This window comes from Chiloscyllium punctatum, chromosome 44 (genome assembly GCF_047496795.1).
Source record: "Chiloscyllium punctatum isolate Juve2018m chromosome 44, sChiPun1.3, whole genome shotgun sequence".
NCBI lineage: Eukaryota > Metazoa > Chordata > Chondrichthyes > Orectolobiformes > Hemiscylliidae > Chiloscyllium > Chiloscyllium punctatum.
The window spans coordinates 53461433-53483097 of record NC_092782.1 but is presented as its reverse complement, the minus strand read 5'-3'; the positions used below and the strand labels follow the sequence as shown (position 1 = coordinate 53483097).

Sequence of the window (21665 nt, the reverse complement as noted above, 5' to 3'; positions counted from 1 at the left end):
ACCCACGCAGACAGTTGCCAGAGGCCGGAATCTAACCTAAGTCCCTGGTGCTGCGAGGCAGCAGTGCTAACCACTGAGCCACCGTGCACCAACAAATTTACTAATCCATCCACCTTTGCCTGCATCTAAGTTATTTATAAAAATGACAAATACTAAATTCCAGTTCTCCCCAAGATTCTCCCCCCTGGTTTGCAATTAAGTTCCTTCTAAATGGAGACTACAATTCCCAGCTTCAGTCTAAGGTTTGAGACTTGCAGAGCTGATCTGTCCCAAAACTGATCCTTCTGGCACACCACTAGTAATTGGATTCCAGGCTGAATATTTTCCATCAACCACCACTCACTGCCTTCTTTCAGAAAGCCAGTTTCTAATCCAAACTGCTAAATCACCCTCAATCCCATGCCTCTGCATTTTCTCCAACAGCCTACCAGGTGGAACCTTATCAAAGGCTTTACTGAAGTCCAAGTATACCATGTCAATTGCCCTACCTTCATCTACATACTTGGTCACCTTCTCAAAAAACTCGATGAGATTTGCGAGACACGACCTGCCCTTGATGAAACCATGCTGACTATCTGAAATCAAATTGTTGCTTGCTAGATGATTATAAACCTTATTTCTTATAATCCTTTCCAAAACCTTTTCTACAATAGAAGTAAGGCTCACTGGTCTATAATTACCTGGGTCATCTCTACTGTCCTTCCTGAACAAGGGCACAATCCTCCAGTCCTCTGATACTAAATCTGTAGACAATGACGACTCAAATATCACAGCCAAAGGTTCTTCTATCTCCTCCCTAGCTTCCCAGAGAATCCTCGGATAAATCCCATCTGGCCCGGGGGCTTGTCTACTTTCACTCCTTCTAGAATTGATAACACCTGTTCGTAACTAACCTCGGTCCTTTCTAGTCAAATATCTTGTATCTCATTCTTCTCCTCTACAATATTCTCCTTCTCCTGAGTGAAAACCAATGAGAAATATTCGTTTAGCACCTCTCCGATCTCCACGGGGTCCACACTTAACTCCCCACTTCTGTCTTTGACTGGCCCTATTCCTACCCTACTCATCCTTTTATTCCTCACATACCTATATAAAGCTTTAGGGTTCTCCTTTATTCTATTTGCTAAAGACTGCTCGTGTCCTCTCTTTGCTCTTCTTAACTCTCTCTTTAAATTCATCCTAGCTGATCTGCAACTCTCCATCGCCTCATCTGACCCATCTTTCCTCATCAATATGTAAGCATCCTTCTTCCGCTTAACAAGAGATGCGATTTTTATAGTAAACCACTTCCTCCCTACCCAACAGGGACACAGCGATCAAGGACACGCAGCATCTGTTCCTTAAATCAGCTCCACATTTTGATTGTTTGCATCTCTTGCATTTTGCTACCCCATTCTATGCATCCTAATTCTTGCCTAATCGCATTATAATTGCCCTTACCCCATCGATAACTCTTGGCCTGTGGAATGTACCTATTCCTTTCCATCGCTAAACTAAACGTAACTGAATTATGATCACACTCTCCAAAGTGCTCATCTACAACTAAATCAAACACCTGGCCTGGTTCATTACCAAGCACCAGATCCAGTGTGGCCTCCCCTCTTGTTGGCCCTTTGACATACTGTGTCAGGAAACCCTCATGTCCACATTGGACAAAAATGGATCCATCCGACGTATTAGAGTTATAACATTTCCAGTCAAGGTTGGGGAAGTTAAAGTCCCCCATAATGACCACCCTGTTCCTTTCACTCCTACCCAGAATAATTTTGCCAATCCCCTTCCACCTTCCTGGAACTCTAGGAGGCCTATAAAAAAAACTCCCAGAAGTGTGACCTCTCCTCTCCTGTTTCTAACCTCAGCCTACGCTACCTCAGTAGACGAGTCCTCGTCAAAAGTTCTTTCAGCCACTGTTATACTACCCTTGACTAACAAGGCCACACCTCCCCCTCTTTTACCGCCTTGCCTATTCTTAATGAAAGATCTAAACTCTGGAACCTGCAACATCCATTCCTCACCCTGCTCTATCCATGTCCCCAAAATGGCCACAACATCGAAGTCCCAGGTACCTATCCATGTTGCAAGTTCACCTACTTTATTTCGGATACTTCTGGCATTGAAGTAGACGCACTTCAAACCATTCCTGTGACTGTGAAATCCTGTCACTACCTTTCATCCTCCTGTACACTGCAACTGCACCTCAGGTTCCCATCCCCTTGCTGAGCTAGTTTAAACCCACTTGAATAGCACCAGCTACAGTGAAGATCTGCTCAACATGGGGTTTAGGGAAATTATGCAGCTGCTCTGAAATTAAAAGTTACAGTGAGCTTAATTTGCAGTTTGATTTACATGGTTGGGGAGAGATACTAGCTGAAGCGAAAAACAAAATCTACTCTCCACATAGAAATTAATTAAAAGAAAGTGATGGCAGCTATACCAGCCTGAGTAAGGGAGCCTTAGTGTGCAAATTTTTCATTGAGGTTTGGGTGTTTCTAAGGGTATAGCAGGGTTCAAAGGAATAGCATGAATGAATCCTCAGAAACGTCTACAATGAAATCTTTCCAATTGTTTTTGTCTAATTTAATACAGCATAATTTTTTTTTTAAATCATGTTTATTAAACATTTTATTCCTTGTGTTAGAAGTACATTGGAAGCTTATTGTGAATGTGTTCTGTACCTGATCAACAAGGTTGAAAGAAAACAAAGGGAGGATTTAACAAATCAAATTTCACTCTGGGGTCTGATTTGTCCAATATTAAAATCAGCTGGTTTCATTATAATCCACAATTCTTGTACCTGTAAGAACAGGTGTTTCAGAAATTCCAAAGTGTAGTTTACTGACTATTCTGCATCAATTGTCGCAAGTGGATGATAAATGCTTGTGTCCTGAAATGCAGTTTTTTCTTGAAATATTGCTGGAAAGGGCAACAGGGCTGGGTGAAGGTGTTCATGGCTTTTGACATTCTAAAACTAAATTAAACTTCACAAGTAATATTTATAGGGATATTAATCTTTATTAGAAAATGCTTATTGCAAACCCATTGCATTTTGCTGCAAATTCTGACTGAAAATGAATTTAGTTTTTTTAAAAAATCAGAATGTTAACAAGCTATTTCAAAAGGAAATGCCGAACAATCTAAGATCTAGCATAATATATGCCTATTATGACTGATTTGCCACTCAATATAAAGGTCAATGAATTTATGAGGGGTCAGGCAGAGCTTGCTCAACTAGTTGCCAAATTATTTGCAGATGTGTTCCTCAGGACTGCTGGAGATGTTTGGAAGGGGAATTGCAAATCTTCTCCTCTTCTCTTCCCCCACCCTACCTCCATCTCCAAACAGGGCATTCTTCTTCACATCACGTACCATAAAACTCTCGCTTACACACAGCACAAGGCACAGCTGCCCAAATGTTTTTTTGTTGCGACCCCATTTTGCTGCTTCATATTTGGCACCACTCCAGAGAAAGCTGGGAGAAGGGTATAAGGAGAAGTTGTTGCAAACTTTGGGGGTTGAACGAACAGGATTACATGTATAAAAATCAAAGGCACCAACCAGCTTGCAGGCTCTGTCAATATCACTGATTTTGACCTCATGTTCACTAGATGAAGTCTGACCCACAGGCAAAGAAAGAGTGTACGTTTAAATCACCTCAAGGGCTGTCAAATTTGGTTCCATGTCGCCACTGCTGCCAAGAACTGGCAACACCAATCATACATCCTATTGTCCCACCAGGAGTTGTGACCCATAGTTTGGGAACCCGTGGAATAAATGGCATTAAGTATCACATTCTCATTGGTAAACCTCATGTTTGACTGTGACTGATGTATTAAGTAATCTCGCAAACACCACTCAAAAGTTGCAGGGACACAATGTGGAGTGAAGAAAAACATATTAAGCAGTAACTCAATAGAGTCACAGAGCTGTACAGCACAGAAACACACCCTTTGGTCCAATGCATCTATGCTGACCAGATATCCTAAATTAATCTAGTCCCATTTGCCAGCATTAGGCCTATATCCCTCTAAACCTTCCCTATTCATGTATCCACGCAGATGTCTTTTAAATGTTGTAACTGTACTAGCCTCCGCCACTTCCTATGGCAGCCCGTTGCAGATACGCACCACCCTCTGTGAAAAAAGTTGTCCCTTAGGTCCCTTTTAAATCTTTCTCCTCTCCCCTTAAACCCATGCCCTCTAATTTTGGATTACCCCAACCCCAGTGAAAAGACCTTATCTATTCAGCATTTTCATGCCCCTCATGATTTTATAAACCTATATAAAGTCAGCCCTCAGCCTTCAATGGTCCAGGGAAAACAGCCCCAGCCTATTCAGCCTCAAACCCTCCCAAACCCTGGCAACATCCTTGTAATCTTTTCTGAACCCTTTCGAGTTTCACACCATTCTTCCTATAGCAGGGAGACCAGAATTGCATATAGTAATCCAATCATGCCCTAATCGATGCTCTGTACAGCTGCAACATGACCTCCCATCTTCTAGATTCAATGCACTGACCAATATAGACAAGCTTACCAAATCTCATCTTCACTATCCTATCCACCTGTGACTCCATTTTCAAAGAACTAAGAACATACAGTACATACAAAGTCTGGATGTAAGCTTGCTCGCTGAGCAGGAAGGCTCATTTTCAGACATTTCGTCACCATATTAGGCATCATCATCATCAGTGAGCCAAGTCAATGTGGTTTTTGACTATTAACAAATACATCGACTTGGACCCTACTTACCACCTCTGAGAAAAAGAACAGGAAATGACACCACCAAATCAAGGAAACCTAAACATAAAAATAGAAAGCAGGTGGTGACACCAGTGCTTCACCAGAGGCTCACTGATGATGTTACCTAGCATAGTGATGAAATGTCTGAAAACAAACCTTCCAGCTCAGAGAGCAAACTTAAATCCAGAATCTCAACTTGAGCTACAAATCTTCTCAAAACTCATTAAGTTCAAGATCTCTTTGTTCAGCAACACTACCCAGGACCTTACCATTAAATGTATAGGTCCTGCCCTAATTTGCCTTTCCAAAATGCAGCACCTCACATTTGTCTAACTTAAACTCCATCTGCCACTCCTCAACACATTGACCCATCTGATCAAGATCCCACTTTACTCTGAAGTAACCTTCTTCACTATCCATTACATCTCCAATTTTGGAGTCACCTACAAAACTACTAACTAAACCTTTTATGGTCACATCCAGACTGTGTTTGGGAAGGTGGGGGGTGGAGAAACAGGGAGAAAAGAGATCAGTCTAAGTCTGGCATCATTGGGAAAGGGGGCAAGTCAAACAGTCAGGGCATGCAGGAACAAGGCAGAGAAAAATATTTTGCTTCTCTCGAGCTCGGTGTTGAAATTGCATTATTAAAGCAGTTCTTCCGGTATTTTGTATGCCATACTTTGATATAAAATCAGCAGATGGGAAGTTCCTCAAATAAAAATCAGAACTTTAAATCAATGGGTTTTTATCAACCTTTAGAAATTGCCTCTGCCTATTGCAATGAAAGTTTAAAAAAAATTCACCCAATTATATCAAGCTTACAGACACCTTTTCAGTACCAGGAATAAATAATACAAATGAAGATTTTATCACCAATATTTCAAACAAAGTGAAGGATATTTTTCAGCAGAGAGTAAAGACATGCACAGCATAAAAATATTTAATTTCAATATTTAAGATGACTGCTAATGTGTGCTGTGTACACCTGTACAGTCAATACAACATAAAAAGCAAAATACAAAGCGTTCAGTTGTGAGAATGCAATCCTAATTGCTTACATATTAATTCTTACAGGTGCAACCTTCAGCCAAGCATCACATCCACAACATTTAAAAAGATTTAATCATGCATTAAAATAAACACCATAACATAGAATCATCATCAAACCAGTTATGTATCTTGCTTTCTGATTGCTGACAACATTACAAATATAATCTTACAAGAAATGAACCCAACAAGGAGATTGAACTAAATTAAGCATAGTTGTAGCAATTATATTGCAGGGTTCCCAAATGCAAATGTTAATGTCAATTCATCATCCTTGTAAAAACTCCTTTACCTACCCCGATTCCCACTACACCCTACGAATCCATGAGTAATTACTCTACAAACAGAAATATTTGTAACACACAAAATCAAACATGGGTGTGACTAGTTAAAATGAGATTAAGCTAATAATGTTTCAATGTAACCATTTGATTTTTTTAAAGAAATCAAAATGGCAGGCAGCTCATTAGAATTTGAAGACACCATCGTTTATGGTAACAAGATAAACTGTGAACATGAATTTTCCTTTGCATCAGGCCATACTGTTGTGAAGATCTGCATAACAATCAGTTAGTCAAGTTTCAGAAAGGGAGGGGTAAAGCAGAATTAGCCAATCACTATATCTTCTGTATACCTTTGCAACTATTTGATGGAAACATGAAAAGGAGGAGGTTTGCATGGGAAAACTTTGTAGGTGAAACAAAAACTACAAAAAGGTTACTCATGCAAATAGAACATAGAAACATTCAGGAATTAATACAAAAACTGTCCTTACTTCACTCCATATCTTTCCCTGAACATGATATGGTCCCTGTATGTACGATTCACATCCAGATCAATCTGCCTGATGTCTGGAGATACTGTTCGAGCTCTGCTTTTCAGTTTCTGAATTTTTAAATGCAAGACAGAAGAGAACAAGAAATTTAGTTTTGTCAGTGACAGTTTCTGTTGATAACAAAACATAATGCTGAAGTACTCAATCAAATTCTACAAATTATTCCGAATCATATTTTGTTCATCACCACCAAAACGTTTTAAATCCAAGTTAAAAATCACATGTTGTACAATCCTCACCTTTAGTTTAGGTCTATTTATTCATTTTAAAAGTATTCATAGTTTCTTAAGAAGTATAACAAACTACATTGCAATTTTTATCCTTTCCCATTGGTGGCCTTTTACCAATGTATATAATGAGTATAGATTCATTTTACATTACACAAGCATCCATCATCCCTCACTTCAGCTGTGAGCTTTCAATTGCTGGCAATCAGTGGAGGTTTTGGTGGTGGTTTGGGCGGGGGGTGTTGAGAGAAGGGAAACAGAAGAAAGAGTAAAGAAAGTAGATGTAACCAAAATTGGTCTTCAGTCAACACCCAAACAGGACTTACCAGTAAAGGTCAATGCACAGAAACCAGAAGCAGGAATACCAGTTGTTTTCCCCAGTACAGGATATCAAAAACAAACAGTACAAGCTTAGAAATGCACTCCTGATTGAGGGGTGCTAAACAGATCATTGATCAAATATGGCATTCATAGCCCATTTTAATTCACCAAAACAACATGTTGTTTACTTGACTGTTGAGTGACTGCACAGTTTATAAAGTACTCGATTAACTTGTAATCAAACGATGTTATTTCAAAAACAAACAGTAAGTGCTGGAGAAATTCAGTAGATCTGGCAGCATCTGTGGTGAGAGAAACAAAGCTACATTTTTGAGTCCAGAATGATTTCTTCGGATACATACACAGGGGCAGAGGAGGAGCAAGAGATACAGCAAGGTTGTTAATAGCAGTGAAAAAACAGAAATGTAAAGTGAGTGTAAATTAAGCTGAGAGAGGGAATAAGTGAGTCATCCCAAATGATAGCAAAGTAAATGATGGCTTTGGGGGGCAGGGTGAGGAGGAGGGTGATGAGGAGGAGGAGGGGGGGGGTGGGGAGGAGGAGGAGGGGGGGGTGGGGAGGAGGAGGAGGAGGAGGAGGAAGGCGAGGGGCGAGGAGGACGAGGGCGAGGAGGAGGGGGGGTGAGGAGGAGAAGGAGGGGGGAGGGTGAGGAGGAAGAGGGTGAGGAGGAAGATGGTGGTGGAGGAGGAGGGTGGTGAGGAGGAGGGTGACGAGTAGGAGGGGGTGAGGAGGAGGAGGAGGAGGAGGAGGAGGAGGAGGAGGGTGAGGATGGGGAGAGTGAGGAGGGTGGTGAGGAGGGTGAGGGTGAGGAGGAAGAGGGTGGTGAGGAGGGTGACGAGTAGGAGGAGGAGGGGGTGAGGAGGAGGGGGAGGGTGAGGAGGAGGAAGAGGAGGATGGGGAGAGTGAGGAAGGGGAGAGTGAGGAAGGGGAGGGTGAGGAAGGGGAGGGTGAGGAAGGGGAGGGTGAGGAGGAGGAGGTGAGGAGGAGGAGGGTGAGGAGGAGGAGGGTGAGGAGGAGGAGGGTGAGGAGGGTGGGGGGGGGAGGGTGAGGAGGAGGAGGGTGAGGAGGGTGGGGGGGGGAGAGTGAGGAAGGGGGGGGAAGGGTGAGGAGGAGGAGGGGGGTGAGGAGGAGGGGGGGTGAGGAGGAGGGGGGGGGTGAGGAGGAGAGGGGGAGGAGGAGGAGGAGGAGGAGGAGGAGGAGGAGGAGGAGGAGGAGGAGGAGGAGGAGGAGGAGGAGAGTGAGGGGGGTGGTGGTGAGGAGGAGGAGGAGGAGGAGGAGGAGGAGGAGGAGGAGGAGGAGGAGGAGGAGGAGGAGGAGGAGGAGGAGAGTGAGGGGGGTGGTGGTGAGGAGGAGAAGGAGGAGGAAGGTGAGGAGGAGGACGAGGGCGAGGGGGAGGAGGGCGAGGGGGAGGAGGGCGAGGGGGAGGAGGGCGAGGGGGAGGAGGGCGAGGGGGAGGAGGGCGAGGGGGAGGAGGGCGAGGGGGAGGAGGGCGAGGGGGAGGAGGGCGAGGGGGAGGAGGGCGAGGGGGAGGAGGGCGAGGGGGAGGAGGGCGAGGGGGAGGAGGGCGAGGGGGAGGAGGGCGAGGGGGAGGAGGGCGAGGGGGAGGAGGGCGAGGGGGAGGAGGACGAGGGGGAGGAGGACGAGGGGGAGGAGGACGAGGGGGAGGAGGACGAGGGGGAGGAGGAGGAGGACGACGAGGGGGAGGAGGACGAGGGGGAGGAGGACGAGGGGGAGGAGGACGAGGGGGAGGGCGAGGAGGAGGACGAGGGCGAGGGCGATTCCTAGAAGCCATACAGTGATTGCATGGGAAAGTATCATGGGGAAGTGAGGACCTGTTTGGAGCAGTGGAAAAGCGGACCAGGGTGTCACAGATATTGAGTCCGCACCTATTCTCCAAAGAGCATCCCATACAGACCAAAATTCCCCACCATATCCCCATAAATCTACATTATTCATGGCTATTCCATCTAGCCTGCACATTCTTATTATTCTGCAGACACAGGTCGAAGATGCAAACTGCAAGCAGTCATCCAAGGCTGGAACTAAACCCAGGTCCTTGGTGTTGTGAGGCAACAAAACTAATCACTGAACTGCCATGCCACCCCACAAGACAGAGAACAGACATCAAATGGTCAAACTTTGAGGTTGTGGAATTCAACATCAAGTCCTCCAGGGTGCAAAGTACCTAATGGAAAAGTAGGCATCGTTCCTCAAATTTGTTTTATACTTTGTAGGAAAATTGCAGCAGGTTCAGGACAGAATGTTAGCATGAGAGCAAAGTGGTTTACTGAAAATGGCAATTGGAAGGTCAGGGGTCATTCTTATGGAATGTACGGAGATGCTTTGCAAAGTGGTCACCCACTCTGCATTTAGTGTTGCCAATGTAAAAGGAGACAGTGAGGTCTGCAGATGCTTGAGATCAGAGTTGAGCATATGTTGCTGGAAAAGCACAACAAGTCAGGCAGCATCCGAGGAGCAGGAAAATCGATATTTCAGGCCGGAGACTACATTGTGAACTGCAAATACAGCAGACTAAATTGAACAAACAAGCAAAATACTGCTTCACTTGGTAGGTGCCTTGGACAGTGAGGAGGGAAGATGTAAAAGTGTTCCAACTTTATGATTGCATGGAAAAGTGCCATAGGGGAGTAAGGAACTGTTTGGAGTAGTGGAAGAATTGACTAGAGTGTCACAGAGGCATTGGTTCTTGTGGAATACTGATAGCTGTGGGGAGGTGAAGATGTGTTTGGTGGTGGCAGCCTGCTGGATGTGGCAGAAAAGGTTGAGGAAGCTTCTTTTGAATGTGGAGAACAATGCTGTGGAAAGTGAGGACAAGGGAACCCTATCATTGTTCGGAGGGAGAAAAAGGGGCAAAGGCAGAAGTACAGGAAATGGGTTGGATATAGCTGAGGACCACATCAACCACAATGGGGGGAAATCTTCATTTGAGGGAAAAGGAGGTCAAGTCAGCAACACTAGGGAGTAAGGTTGAATTATCAGGACAGATGTAACGTACATGGAAAAACTGGGAGAGTTCAATGTAATTCTTGCAAGGAGTAGGGTGTGAGATTTCTTCAAGGAAGAAGGGCTGATGCCTGAAACGTCAATTCTCCTGTTCCTTGGATGCTGCCTGACCTGCTGCGCTTTTCCAGCAATACATTTTCAGCTCAGGTGAGATTTCTTCAGAATTTTCTGTGCTTAGTTTCAGATTTCCAGCATGAGGATTTTGCTTTTATTTGGGATTTTATTTCAGTGATCAATAATGTTTCTTCTTCAAAGGGGCAGCATATTGGCTCAGTGGTTAGTACTGCTGCCTCACAGTGCCAGGGACCCAGGTTTGATTCAAGCCTCAGGCGACTGTCTGTGTGGAGTTTGCACATTCTCCCCGTGTCTGTGTGGGTTTCCTCCAGGAGCTTCAGTTTCCTCCCACAGTACAAAGATGTGAAGGTTAGGTGAATTGACTATGCTACATTGCCCATATTGTTAGGTAGATTAGTCAGAGGGAAATGGGTCTGGGTGGGTTACTCTTCAGAGGGTCAGTGTGGACTCGTTGGTCTGAAGGGCCTGTTTCCACACTGTAGGGAATCTAATTTAATCTAAAACCAGGAACTTGTGGTCCAGATGGACAAAAGTTTTCTTATTGCACAGCATTTGTTGTTCGTGTAGTACTGCACTCTTGCTACTAGATGGCACTGTAATAGATTCGCTTGAAAATAAATTATGCAGTTTAACACAAAATTCTGAACACTTGATTGTACTTCGCTGAATTGTAAAAAAATAAGTATGAAATATCAAGTGAACATTAGGCACAATGCAACATTCCAACATAGACTGCCATTACATTGCCTGTCACTGCAGAAATTATAAATGCTGACTAATTACATCAAAACTGTAAAAGAGCGGAACAAATTAAAAATATTACAATTTTTAAGACAGAACTGCATGCTCAACATTTTGTCATGAAAATCTTCACCTCATTCAGTGCAATTAAGTAGTTGAATACGAGTGGTGATAACTGTTCCTAGCTCACAAGCTTTATAAAAATTTCAAAACTAAAAATATTCAGAATACCTTGAAAAATAATTTTAGTCCAAAGTTCAAAGTTTAGGAGCCAAAACTAATGATACTGTTTTATCACTCCTCACAACTCGTTGTACTTAAGCAACAGCTTCTACATACCTGTGGTACACTTAAAATAAGACATTATTACTGTAATCTGTCATTTTTAATTGAAGCCATATAAAATAAAAGAGTTTTGGTTAATTAACTAAACAATTAAGATAGGGAATAATAAAACAAAGCACTGCAGACACTGGAGTCTGAAACAAAAACAGAAATTGGAGAAAGTCATTGGGCCTGGCAGGGTCTGTGGGGAGAAAGCTTTTCCCCACAGTTTTGCCAGCAATTTGTATTTATTAATTAAGATAGGGATTTGTTCAGCTGATCTAGTCACTAATCTTCCGAACTCATCTACACTTCCTGTAACAAAGGGAGAGAAGCTTCCTGCAAATAGCTAATATTCAAAGACTGCAAATAGCTAATGTTCAACATCTCCTTTCACTAGAGATTTACAAGAAAACATACTGCAGACATATCTTTCTATTGTCACCAATCACAATATTGACCAAAAGAACTGTCTATTTTTAATTGGGGCTGTGCAGAGCAGATGTTTACAATAACTATTGCTAGAAGTAAAGTAATGGAATGAAAGACCAATATGTTCCCTGGACCTGATGGAATGTATCCTCGGATTTTAAAAGAATTAACTGCAGAGAGAGTGAATGCATTGGTGGTAGTCTTCCAAGAATCTTGAGATTTGAGAAAAGTCCTTGAAATTTGCCAATATATCACACAGCTTTTCAAAAAGGAATGCTTTTAAAAAAAAAGGCACAGGTAGCTACAAGCCAGTGAACTTAATATATGTCCTTGGGAAAAATACTAGAGTTTATTATAAAGGATGGAATAGCACAGCCTTTAGAAATAATATAATCAGGCAGAGCCAGTATGACTCCATGAAGCGGGAATTATGCCTGACAATTTTATCAGAGGTGACAGGCAGGATGGATAAAGGGCAACTAGGGGTAACTGTAATATATTCAAAAGGCATTTGATAAGGTAGCACTATGTAATGAGCCAGACTTAGATCTTAAACTAAGGGAACACATAGGAGGGAGCAATCATAATATGGTAAAGTTCAGTCCGCAGTTTGAAAAAGAGAAGGCAAAACTGGATGTAATGGTGTCCCTGTTAAATAAAGGTAATTACAGGGGCATGAGAGAGGAACTGACGAAAATCAACTGAAAGCAGAGCCTAGTGGGAAAGATGGTACAACAACAATGGCAGGAGTTTCTGGGTGTAATTAAGGATACAGTACAGAGGTTCGTCCCAAAGACAAGAAAGATTATCCAGGGTTGCAGGGGAGTGGCTCAGGATTAGACAACCATGACTGACAAAGCAAGTCAGGCAATGTATCACAGAAAAAGAGTATGCCTATAAAGTGGCCAAGAGCACTGGAAAATAAGAAGATTGGGAAGACTACAGAAGCAAACGGAGGATATTAAAGAGAGAAATAAGGAAGGAGAGAATCAAAAACGAAGGTAAGCTAGCCAGTAATATTAGAAATGACAGTAGAAGTTATATAAGAAACAAATGAGAGGCAAAGTAGAAATTGGGCCGCTTCAAATTGATGCAGGAAGGCTCGTGATGGGAAATAAGGAAATAGCTGAATAACTTAATAAATACTTTGTCTCAGTGTCTCAATTTGCCTTCACAGTGAAAGACACAAGTAATATCCCTACAATTAAGGTGAGTTAAGGGGCAGAATTGAGTATGGTAGCCATTACAAAAGAAAGTGCTAGAAAAGCTAAAAGGTCTAAAAATTGGTAAATCTCCCAGCCTGGATGGGCTACATCCTAGAGTTCTGAGGGAGGTGGCTGAAGAAATAGCCGAGGCATTGGTTGTAATCTTTCAAAAATCACTGGAGTCAGGGAAGGTCCCAGATGATTAGAAAATCGCTGTTGTAACTCCCTTGTTCAAGAAAGGATCAAGACAAAAGATGGAAAATTATAGGCCGATTAGCATAACCTCAGTTGTAGGTAAAATTCTAGAATCCATCGTTAGGGATGAGATTTCTAAAATCTTGGAAGTGCAGGGTCAGATTAGAACAAGTTAGCATGGATTTAGTAAGGAGAGGTCATGCCTGACAAGCCTGTTAGAGTTCTTTGAAGAGTTAACAAGTAGGCTAGACCAGGGAAACCCAACGTATGTTATCTACCTAGACTTCCAAAAGACCTTTGATAAGGTGCCTCATGGGAGGCTGCTGAGTAAGGTGAGGGCCCATAGTGTTCGAGGTGAGCAACTGGCATGGATTGAGGATTGGCTGTCTGACAGAAGGCAGAGTGTTGGGATAAAATGCTCTTTTTCGGAATGGCAGCTAGTGACAAGTGGTGTCCCACAATGCTCAGTGTTGGGGCCACAGCTGTTCAGTTTACATATTAATGATTGGATGAAGGGACTGGGGGCATTCTGGTGAAGTTCGCCGATGATATGAAGTTAGGTCGACAGGCAGGTAATTCTGAGAAGATGGAGAGGCTGCACAAAGATTTAGACAATTTAGGAGAGTGGTCCAAGAAATGGTTGATAAAATTCGACGTGAGCAAATGCAAGGTCTAGCACTTTGGAAAAAAAATGAATAGAGGCAGGCATGGACTATTTTCTAAATGGTGAGAAAATTCATAAAGCCAAAGTACAAAGGAATCTGGGAGTGTTAATACAGGATTCTCTAAAGGTTGACTTGCAGGTTGAGTCCGTGATTAAGAAAGCAAATGTAATGTTCTCATTTATCTCAAGAGGGTTGGAATGTAAAAGCAACGATGTGCTACTGAGACTTATGAAGCACTAGTTTGGCCCCATTCAGAATACTGTATCCAAATCAATCCCAGACCTCAGGAAGGACATACTGTCACTGGAGCGTGTCCAGCGGAGATTCACACAGATAATCCCTGGAATGGTAGACCTAACATGCGATGAATGGCTGAGGATCCTGAGATTGTATTCATTAGAGTATAGAAAGTTGAGGGGAGATCTAACAGAAATGTACAAAATAATGCATGGCTTACAAAGGGTGGATGCTGGAAATTTGTTTCCGTTAGACGGGGATACTAGGACATATTGGCACACTTAGAGGGTGGGGGTCAATTAAAAACTGAAATGAAGAGACATTTCTTCAGCCAGAGAATAGTGAGCTTGCGGAATTCATTGCCATGGAGCGCAGTGGAGGCCGGGATGTTAAATGTCTTCAAGGCAGAGATTAATAAATTCTTGATCTCGCAAGGAATTAAGGGATACGGGGAGAGTGCGGGTGAGTGCGGGTAAATGCGGGAAATGTCCATTAGCCATGATTGAATGGCGGAGTGGACTCGATGCACTGAATGGCCATACTTTCACTCCTATGTCTTACGGTCTTACATATCAGTCTACTTGTATCGAATGTTAGCTAACAAAAACATAAGAGTTGAGATAATGAGGGCATTTTCAGGATGGCAACATTGCAACTAGCTGCTACAATATTCAGTGCTGCGGTCACAATTATTTTTTATTTAATACTGTTTACAAAATATATTATGACTTGGATGAGGGAAGTGAATGTACTATTGCTAGACAATACAACAATAGTTGGGAAAGCAAGTAGTGAGGTGACAAAATTAGTCAACAGAAGGATATGGGCATGTTCTGAGAGTGGAGAAAAACTTGGCAGATGGGATATAATGTGGGAAAATGTGATGAGTGCACTTTGGCTGGAAAAACAGAGCAGCTGAATATTAAGAACGAAAACACTACCCAAAACTGCAGCACAGAGGAGTCTGGGGGCCCTTCTGAATAAATCACAAAAAGACAGCATCCAAGATCAACAGGTAGTCGAGAAGAAAAATAGAATGTTAGCCTTTAGCTCAAAACGAATTGAGCATAAAAGTAGGGAGTTCTGCCTACAACTTTACAAGGCACTAGCTGGACTATAGCTGGAATACTTTGCAAAGTATTGGGCCCTTTATCCACTGAAAAAAATTACTGGCATTGGAGACAGTCAGAATTGGTTCACTAGGTTAATCCTGGATATGGAGAGATTTTCTTATGAGGACAGGTTGGGCTAGTACTCACTAGAGTTTAGTAGAATGAGAGGAAACCTTACTGAAACATTAAAGATTCTTCGGGGACGTAACAACGTAGATGCAGAGGCTGTAGACTCACATTGGAGAGTCTAGGACCAGAAGGCATAATTTCACTGTAAAAGAAGGTCACTCATGGAAGATATAAGTGAGGAGGATTTTTTTCTCTCAGAGGTAGACAACTTGTTAAATCATACACTGAGAGGACTGCTGAGTTTGGATTATTACACATATAAAAGGTAGGAAAGTGGTGTTGAGGATTATCAGATCTGAAAAATTGAGAATATCTGATGGGCAGAATGACCTCCTTCTGCTCCTACATCTCATAGTCTTACGGTCAATGGTCTCTGGAATAGTTGCTGTTTCCGTACACACCTAGATACATCAGTTGAAGGACAAAATCTCCATGACACAAAATGAAATACCTTGCTCCACTGAAAATGGAAAAACTTTACAGCAGATCATGTTGCACAGATCTGAGTAAATTATTTTCTGGGAGCCTGAGAAAGTTCCAGAAATCAGTATCTTTAACTTCCTCCTAAACTCTGGAAGCTCAAGTTACTTTGATTCAGCTTTCATCTAAATTAAAGCCTGATTTAAAGATCTCAATGCTGTCACTACTGCAATCATGATGAAAGGAGGTCAGCAGGCCACGACAAGATTCTCTTTTCTTCAACAAAAAACATCCTTCAAGTTCGCATCCTTGGCTCGGTTGGTGTCATTTCCCATCTGCTCTAATTTTTTCCTGAAAAAGGACTCATAGTAACTTTGGAGTTTCCTTGATGCCGGTGGTCATGCATTTGGGATTAAAGGGGACATAACTAAATCCCACTATAGCTGATATCCTAAGTTGTTCAATGATGATTGTCTGGAAAACGTTGTAGAAAGGGTAAATGAATCTGGAGATGAATCACTTCACAATGTTAATATGTTAATATGTCAATGTTTAAATGAAGAGAAGTTTACGTTAGCATTAAGTCTGTTTACAAATGCATCATGTGACAAATCGTTAATCGAGTTTGGTAAATCTATAACGCGCCATTTTGAACTCGTTATTAACATGCTTATATTTAAAGATACATAAATGTAACGTGTATCAAATTAACTTTGCTCCTTCTTATGCTTTTAACAAAAAGTGAAACTAAAATGTCACATCAGCAAAGCCCTGGATCATGTTAAAAGTATCAGGAATTGGAAAAAAATATATACTTACATCATACAGATCTTTCTTCTCCAACTTAATTTTTTGTATTTCTAGAAGTAGAGACCAGACCTCTCCTCTCAGTTGCAGGGGAATTCCCTTGTAAATTCTCCGTACCACCTTTGAATCACAAGTTTTTTAAAAATTGCTTCCGTTAGCTACATCCGAAATTACTCAAAAGACTTAAGAACAGGGTGGGCCATTTGGCCTTTTAAACTTGCACCATTTAATATGATCATGGCTGATCTAGTTATGTCTTAACTGCACCTTTCAGACTACCTCCTATAACCCTTAATGTATTCTTCAAAAATCTGTCTAATCGAACCTTCTGGAGGAATCCACAGACTAACAACCCTTACGAAAACAAAAGTCTCCACAGCTATCATAAAAGGGAGAACTTTTTTCCTTAAACTTCATCTCCTAGTTCTCATCTCCCCAAAAGTGAAAACATCCATTTGATCAAGTTCCCTCAGGATATGTTTCAACATCACCACCTCTCATTCTTGGAAAGTCCAATGGGTGTAGATCCAAACTGTTGAAACTTTCTTCAAGAGATAAGCCCTTCTTCTCAGGTATAAGCTGAGACAATCTCTCTGAAGTCTAATGAAATTATATCATTTTTCTTACAAGAATTATAACAGAAATTGTATACACAACTCCAGATGTGGTCTCTCCAATTCCCTGTAGGGCTGCAGTAAAACTTGCCAAATTGTGGAATTCCCTTTCCCTTGTAAAATTAAAACAACGCTCCACTTGCCTTTCTAATCACTTGCTACAGACATTACACCTCTAACTGTGAAGCTGCACAACTGCTAAGAAGTTTCGCGCACATCAATTGAAGTTTCAATGCATTGGTTCGGCTTTCATACATGGACCTCTAGGTCCATGCAGAATCAAGAAAAATTACAACGAACACTGCACTGATGCCTGCACCTAACTTCCTATGATTCACGCACCAGGACAGTCAGATCTCTGTTCTGAGTTCTACAATCTCTATTTTATTTTCTTCTTGCTAACATTCACATTCAATTCCATTTGCCAATTTTTCTTGTCCGCTCACTTAACCTTTGCATTTAGCTATTGTACATTCTGTACCTTTATCCAAGTCATTGGTGTAAATTGGAAATAGCTGAGACTCCAGCACTAATCTTTGTGGCACTCCACTTAGCAATCCAAAGGGAACCCATTGATCACTACTTTGCTTCCTCTTAGCCAAACAATCCTTAATCCATGTCATGTTATCCCACACACTATGTGGTCTTAGTTTATCTGTTTATCATACATACCTTCTCAAGTGCATTTTGGAAATTAAAATTCATCATGTCAACAGACTCATTACCCAATTTACTTACTACTTCCCCAAAAACTAATAAATTAGTTGAACACTACTTCCCTTTCATAAAAGCATGTTGACTCTGCTTGATTGCATTCTCCAAATATTCTCCTATAACCTCCTTAATAATGGATTCTAGCAACCTTCCTGTAAAAGATGGCTAAAGTTTCCTACTTCCTGCCTTTCTCCTTAACTGAATTTAACAAGTATTTTACTTATTAGTTTATAAAGTATTGATATACTTCTATAATGCAAGGAACTGTGGAATCTCATAACAAATCCAACCACTATCCCTGCAGCCACGTCTTTTGAAACTCTTTAGATGTAAGCCACCTGATCTTTGGGACTCGTCAGTCTTTACGTCTAACACTATTCCCAGGACTTACTCCCTGGTGATGGCAACTGTTTCAAATTCCTCGCTTCTCTTCACTTCTTGATTTCCAATAATCTTTGAGAAGTTTTCCAAGACTCCTACATTGAAGACCGGCACAAAATACATGCTCAGTACCTCTTCTACTTTCTGATTTTCTATTATCAGTTCCATAGACTCTTAAAAATGCTTCTTAAAAATCTACAAGAGCTGTAGTTTTTAAAAAAAATTTGATGTCATACTTGCTTGTTTAGCCACAGACAATGAATTCTTCTAAACCTATCTTTCTGCCTCACTGAGACAGAAGTTTGCTGAAAGAGCTATTAAATATCTTTGTAAAAGTCTGAAACACCATCTCTGCTGTCCTATTTTTTAATCTTGTTTTGGTGCTCAAACCTATTGGGCCATACTAACTTTTAAAAATAGCATATAGCATTCCTCTGTGAAGACTGTTGCGTTTTTGTTACCCAAAACACGAATGAAATTCCAATTTGTGCAGACCTTGTTTGAATACTACTTTATTGTTCCATAATAAAATAGTTGCTTACTTGACATATCTGCCTAAACATTTCATATTACCATTTTGGAAGCAGGGCTTGTAGATACTATATTATTGCATCTTGCATTTTGATGAAGCACTACGCTGAACTGTTCTTAAATACAGGAGTTAGATTTTATGCACAATTATCAGCCAGACATTGAAAATTTAAGAACATTAATTTACAAGTTTAGTTCATGAATTACATGTTGAAAAACATTATGGGCTCAAAATCCTCTATATTTGTTTCTTATGATTTGCAGATTTCATATTAATTTTCAAAATCTTTATGGTGGCAAATGCACTGACTTCAAAACCGATCATCATTATAATTGAATGTCTGCAACCATGATATAATTTCTTGCCCATATGTTTCAAGAAAAATTCAGATTTTGCTCATTTTTGAGCTCTGCTTTTCACACAAGTCTTCCTAAAGCTTTGCATTTTGGTCTCAATGTTAGTTGTATGGAGGTTTTTCCAGTCTGGATTGTTCTAATTTGCCTCTGTTCCTGGGTGAATCTACTACTACAAGTTTACTTCTATTATGGAGAAAGTGTTTGAAACTACTGTGAGAAATCTGGTGGGGGAATACTTGAAACATTCTTTTCAAGGAATGACACAGCATGAAAGAACACAAGTTAGGTTGTTTAAGTATAACCTATTTACTTTTGTCAAGTTTTGAAAGACATCTTGGGCAGTGTAAGTAACGATCCATATTACAAACTTGGACATCCTGAAAGTTATTGACAATGTTCTACATCAAATGCCAAAATGAGACAGAGAACAGATAGTAAATGAGTGAACAGTAAATTAAAAGTTATAAACTGGTAATAGCTCTCAATAGAAACTATTTTAACTGACATGAGCATGCTAACCCAAAGGTCAACTGAATTTTGGGAGTGCTGATATTCTAATGACTTGAACTGGGCTATAACAAATGCAATCTCCTAAGTTTGCAGGTGGTTAAAATAAATGATCATCAATCCTCAAAAAGATTCTTCTATAACCATGGTCATGAATGTAGCTGGAAGTTTTTACACAAAGCTGCTATGAACATTAGCAAATTTGTCCACATTTCAAGGTTAGCTAATTAAAATGTGAAATAAGCAGACAGTTGAACCTGCACCTCTGAAGCAATGTTGGTCCAGCAGAAAAGAATATACATGTATTGCTACAGACTGAACAAAATAAATTAATTGTTTTTGACTAATGGCTGCAAAAAGGATAAACCTGCCTTGAAAACAATAGGAAAACTAGCCTTGCTGATGCAATATAAACCTCAAGTTCAATCTGAGAGACAGATCCTGTTTGCTCAAGGTGGTGAATAGGTCAGCAAACCACAAAAAGTTTGAATAGTGTCATTGATACTATTCAAAGGACACAGGTGTAACATTAAGAAATATTCAAAACACTCTAGATGAGGCAAGTTACAGGTCCACCCAATCAATGCATATTCATAAACTGGAGCCCATATAACTAGTAAGAGCCATAAAAACAAAGAAAAACTGGTGGAATGAGAGTATTGTGGATCTTGCAGCTGCTCCTCACTTGCAGGCTTTGCTTGCGAATTTTCTCTTTTTTTATATAAATAGCAGCAGAAAATTTGATTTGAAATTAAAATTATTTTGGGAACTTTTATAATCCAAAATAAAATTACTAAGAAATTAGGAAGGAGGATTGTTTTTCACAAGGTTTTTGTGAATGAAGCCTGTTGATATGTTTGACGACAGTTCTGGAGAGATTTTTTTAAAAATGTTTGCACGGGCAGAATTCTGAACATTTTCCTTCTCAAGTTGTTGTTGTTTAAATAATGACAAGGTTCAGGGATCACCATTTCTTTTCATAGACCTGGAATTTGAAAGTTGACTGTTAGGGGATTTGAAGAGGAGGCTTTTTTCAGTTGATGAAAGTTAATCAAGTTAAGTGCTTGATTATTAAAAAGATTTTTATTGCTTCATTTTTTTCTCTTTTGCATGCTTCAGATTAAAATCTGAAAGGGAAGGAAGAGTAGTGTTTTTTAATATCTAAGTTTATTTTAAGAGTTTCTTTTTAGGTTTATTGTCACTGAGGGCGCACAGGAGATACAGAGTGTGATCATATAGGAGGGGGGAATCACTAAGTAGCAGTGAACATGTGTTATGAAGATGTGATGTACCTTTAAGAGAGTTAAAAGCAGCAGAACTACCGAACACAGCACCAAGTGTTCTCAATAAGGTGACAATGCAACACTGGGTCGAACAACTCTATTGCCTGGAGACATAAACAAATTCGAATTCAGCCAATCACTTTAAATTATACCCCCCAAAAAATATTAATTTCCAATTAAGGTTGAATTGAGTATATTGACAATCTTCATAGCCAATGACACAATCCGATGCTCTGGGGTATAAGACCGGGGTGGAAATTGGACAGTTGAGAGGAGAACCGCCAAGTCCTAGCATTTAACAGACTGCTTGAAACAATCTCTCTCTTAAAAGTACCTTTTCGATCAGTAACCTGTGACACAGAAATTCCTAACAAGGAGAAAAGATGACACAAGAAGATCCACAGACAAGAACCAACAGCTGCCTGGTTTTCAGATAAAAAGTGTTGTTTGTAAATCTTAATTGGGAGTTTTATCAGACTAGTATTATAGAAGAGAAGGTAATAGATAAGTTAGAGAAAGAAATTGTAAATAGAGGCTAGTTAATTATTCTCTGTTATACTTTAAGAAATAAAGTTGCTAATTTTTACTTGACACAGTTCTTGGCCACTCAAAGTTTTACAGTTATTGCACGGGATAAATCTTTTCTGTGGTGCTAGTTTTAAATTAAGGAGAGTTCAACACTTGTCGTAACACTAGTCAGACAAGTGCAAGTCCGAGAATGAGGT

General features: G+C 40.8%; 1 protein-coding gene across 8 annotated transcripts in view; it reads right to left on the bottom strand.

Moving 5' to 3' along the window:
- The window catches only part of usp6nl (USP6 N-terminal like), a 235239-nt gene that overhangs the window by 84634 nt on the left and 128940 nt on the right, over positions 1 to 21665 (bottom strand). For all 8 annotated transcript variants that reach the window (XM_072562952.1, XM_072562957.1, XM_072562956.1 and 5 more), the window contains 2 exons: positions 16566 to 16673; positions 6561 to 6670 (listed from right to left, as the gene is read on the bottom strand). In XM_072562952.1, coding sequence (XP_072419053.1) covers positions 6561 to 6670; positions 16566 to 16673 — 218 coding nt within the window. The remainder of the gene's footprint in view (positions 1 to 6560; positions 6671 to 16565; positions 16674 to 21665) is intronic.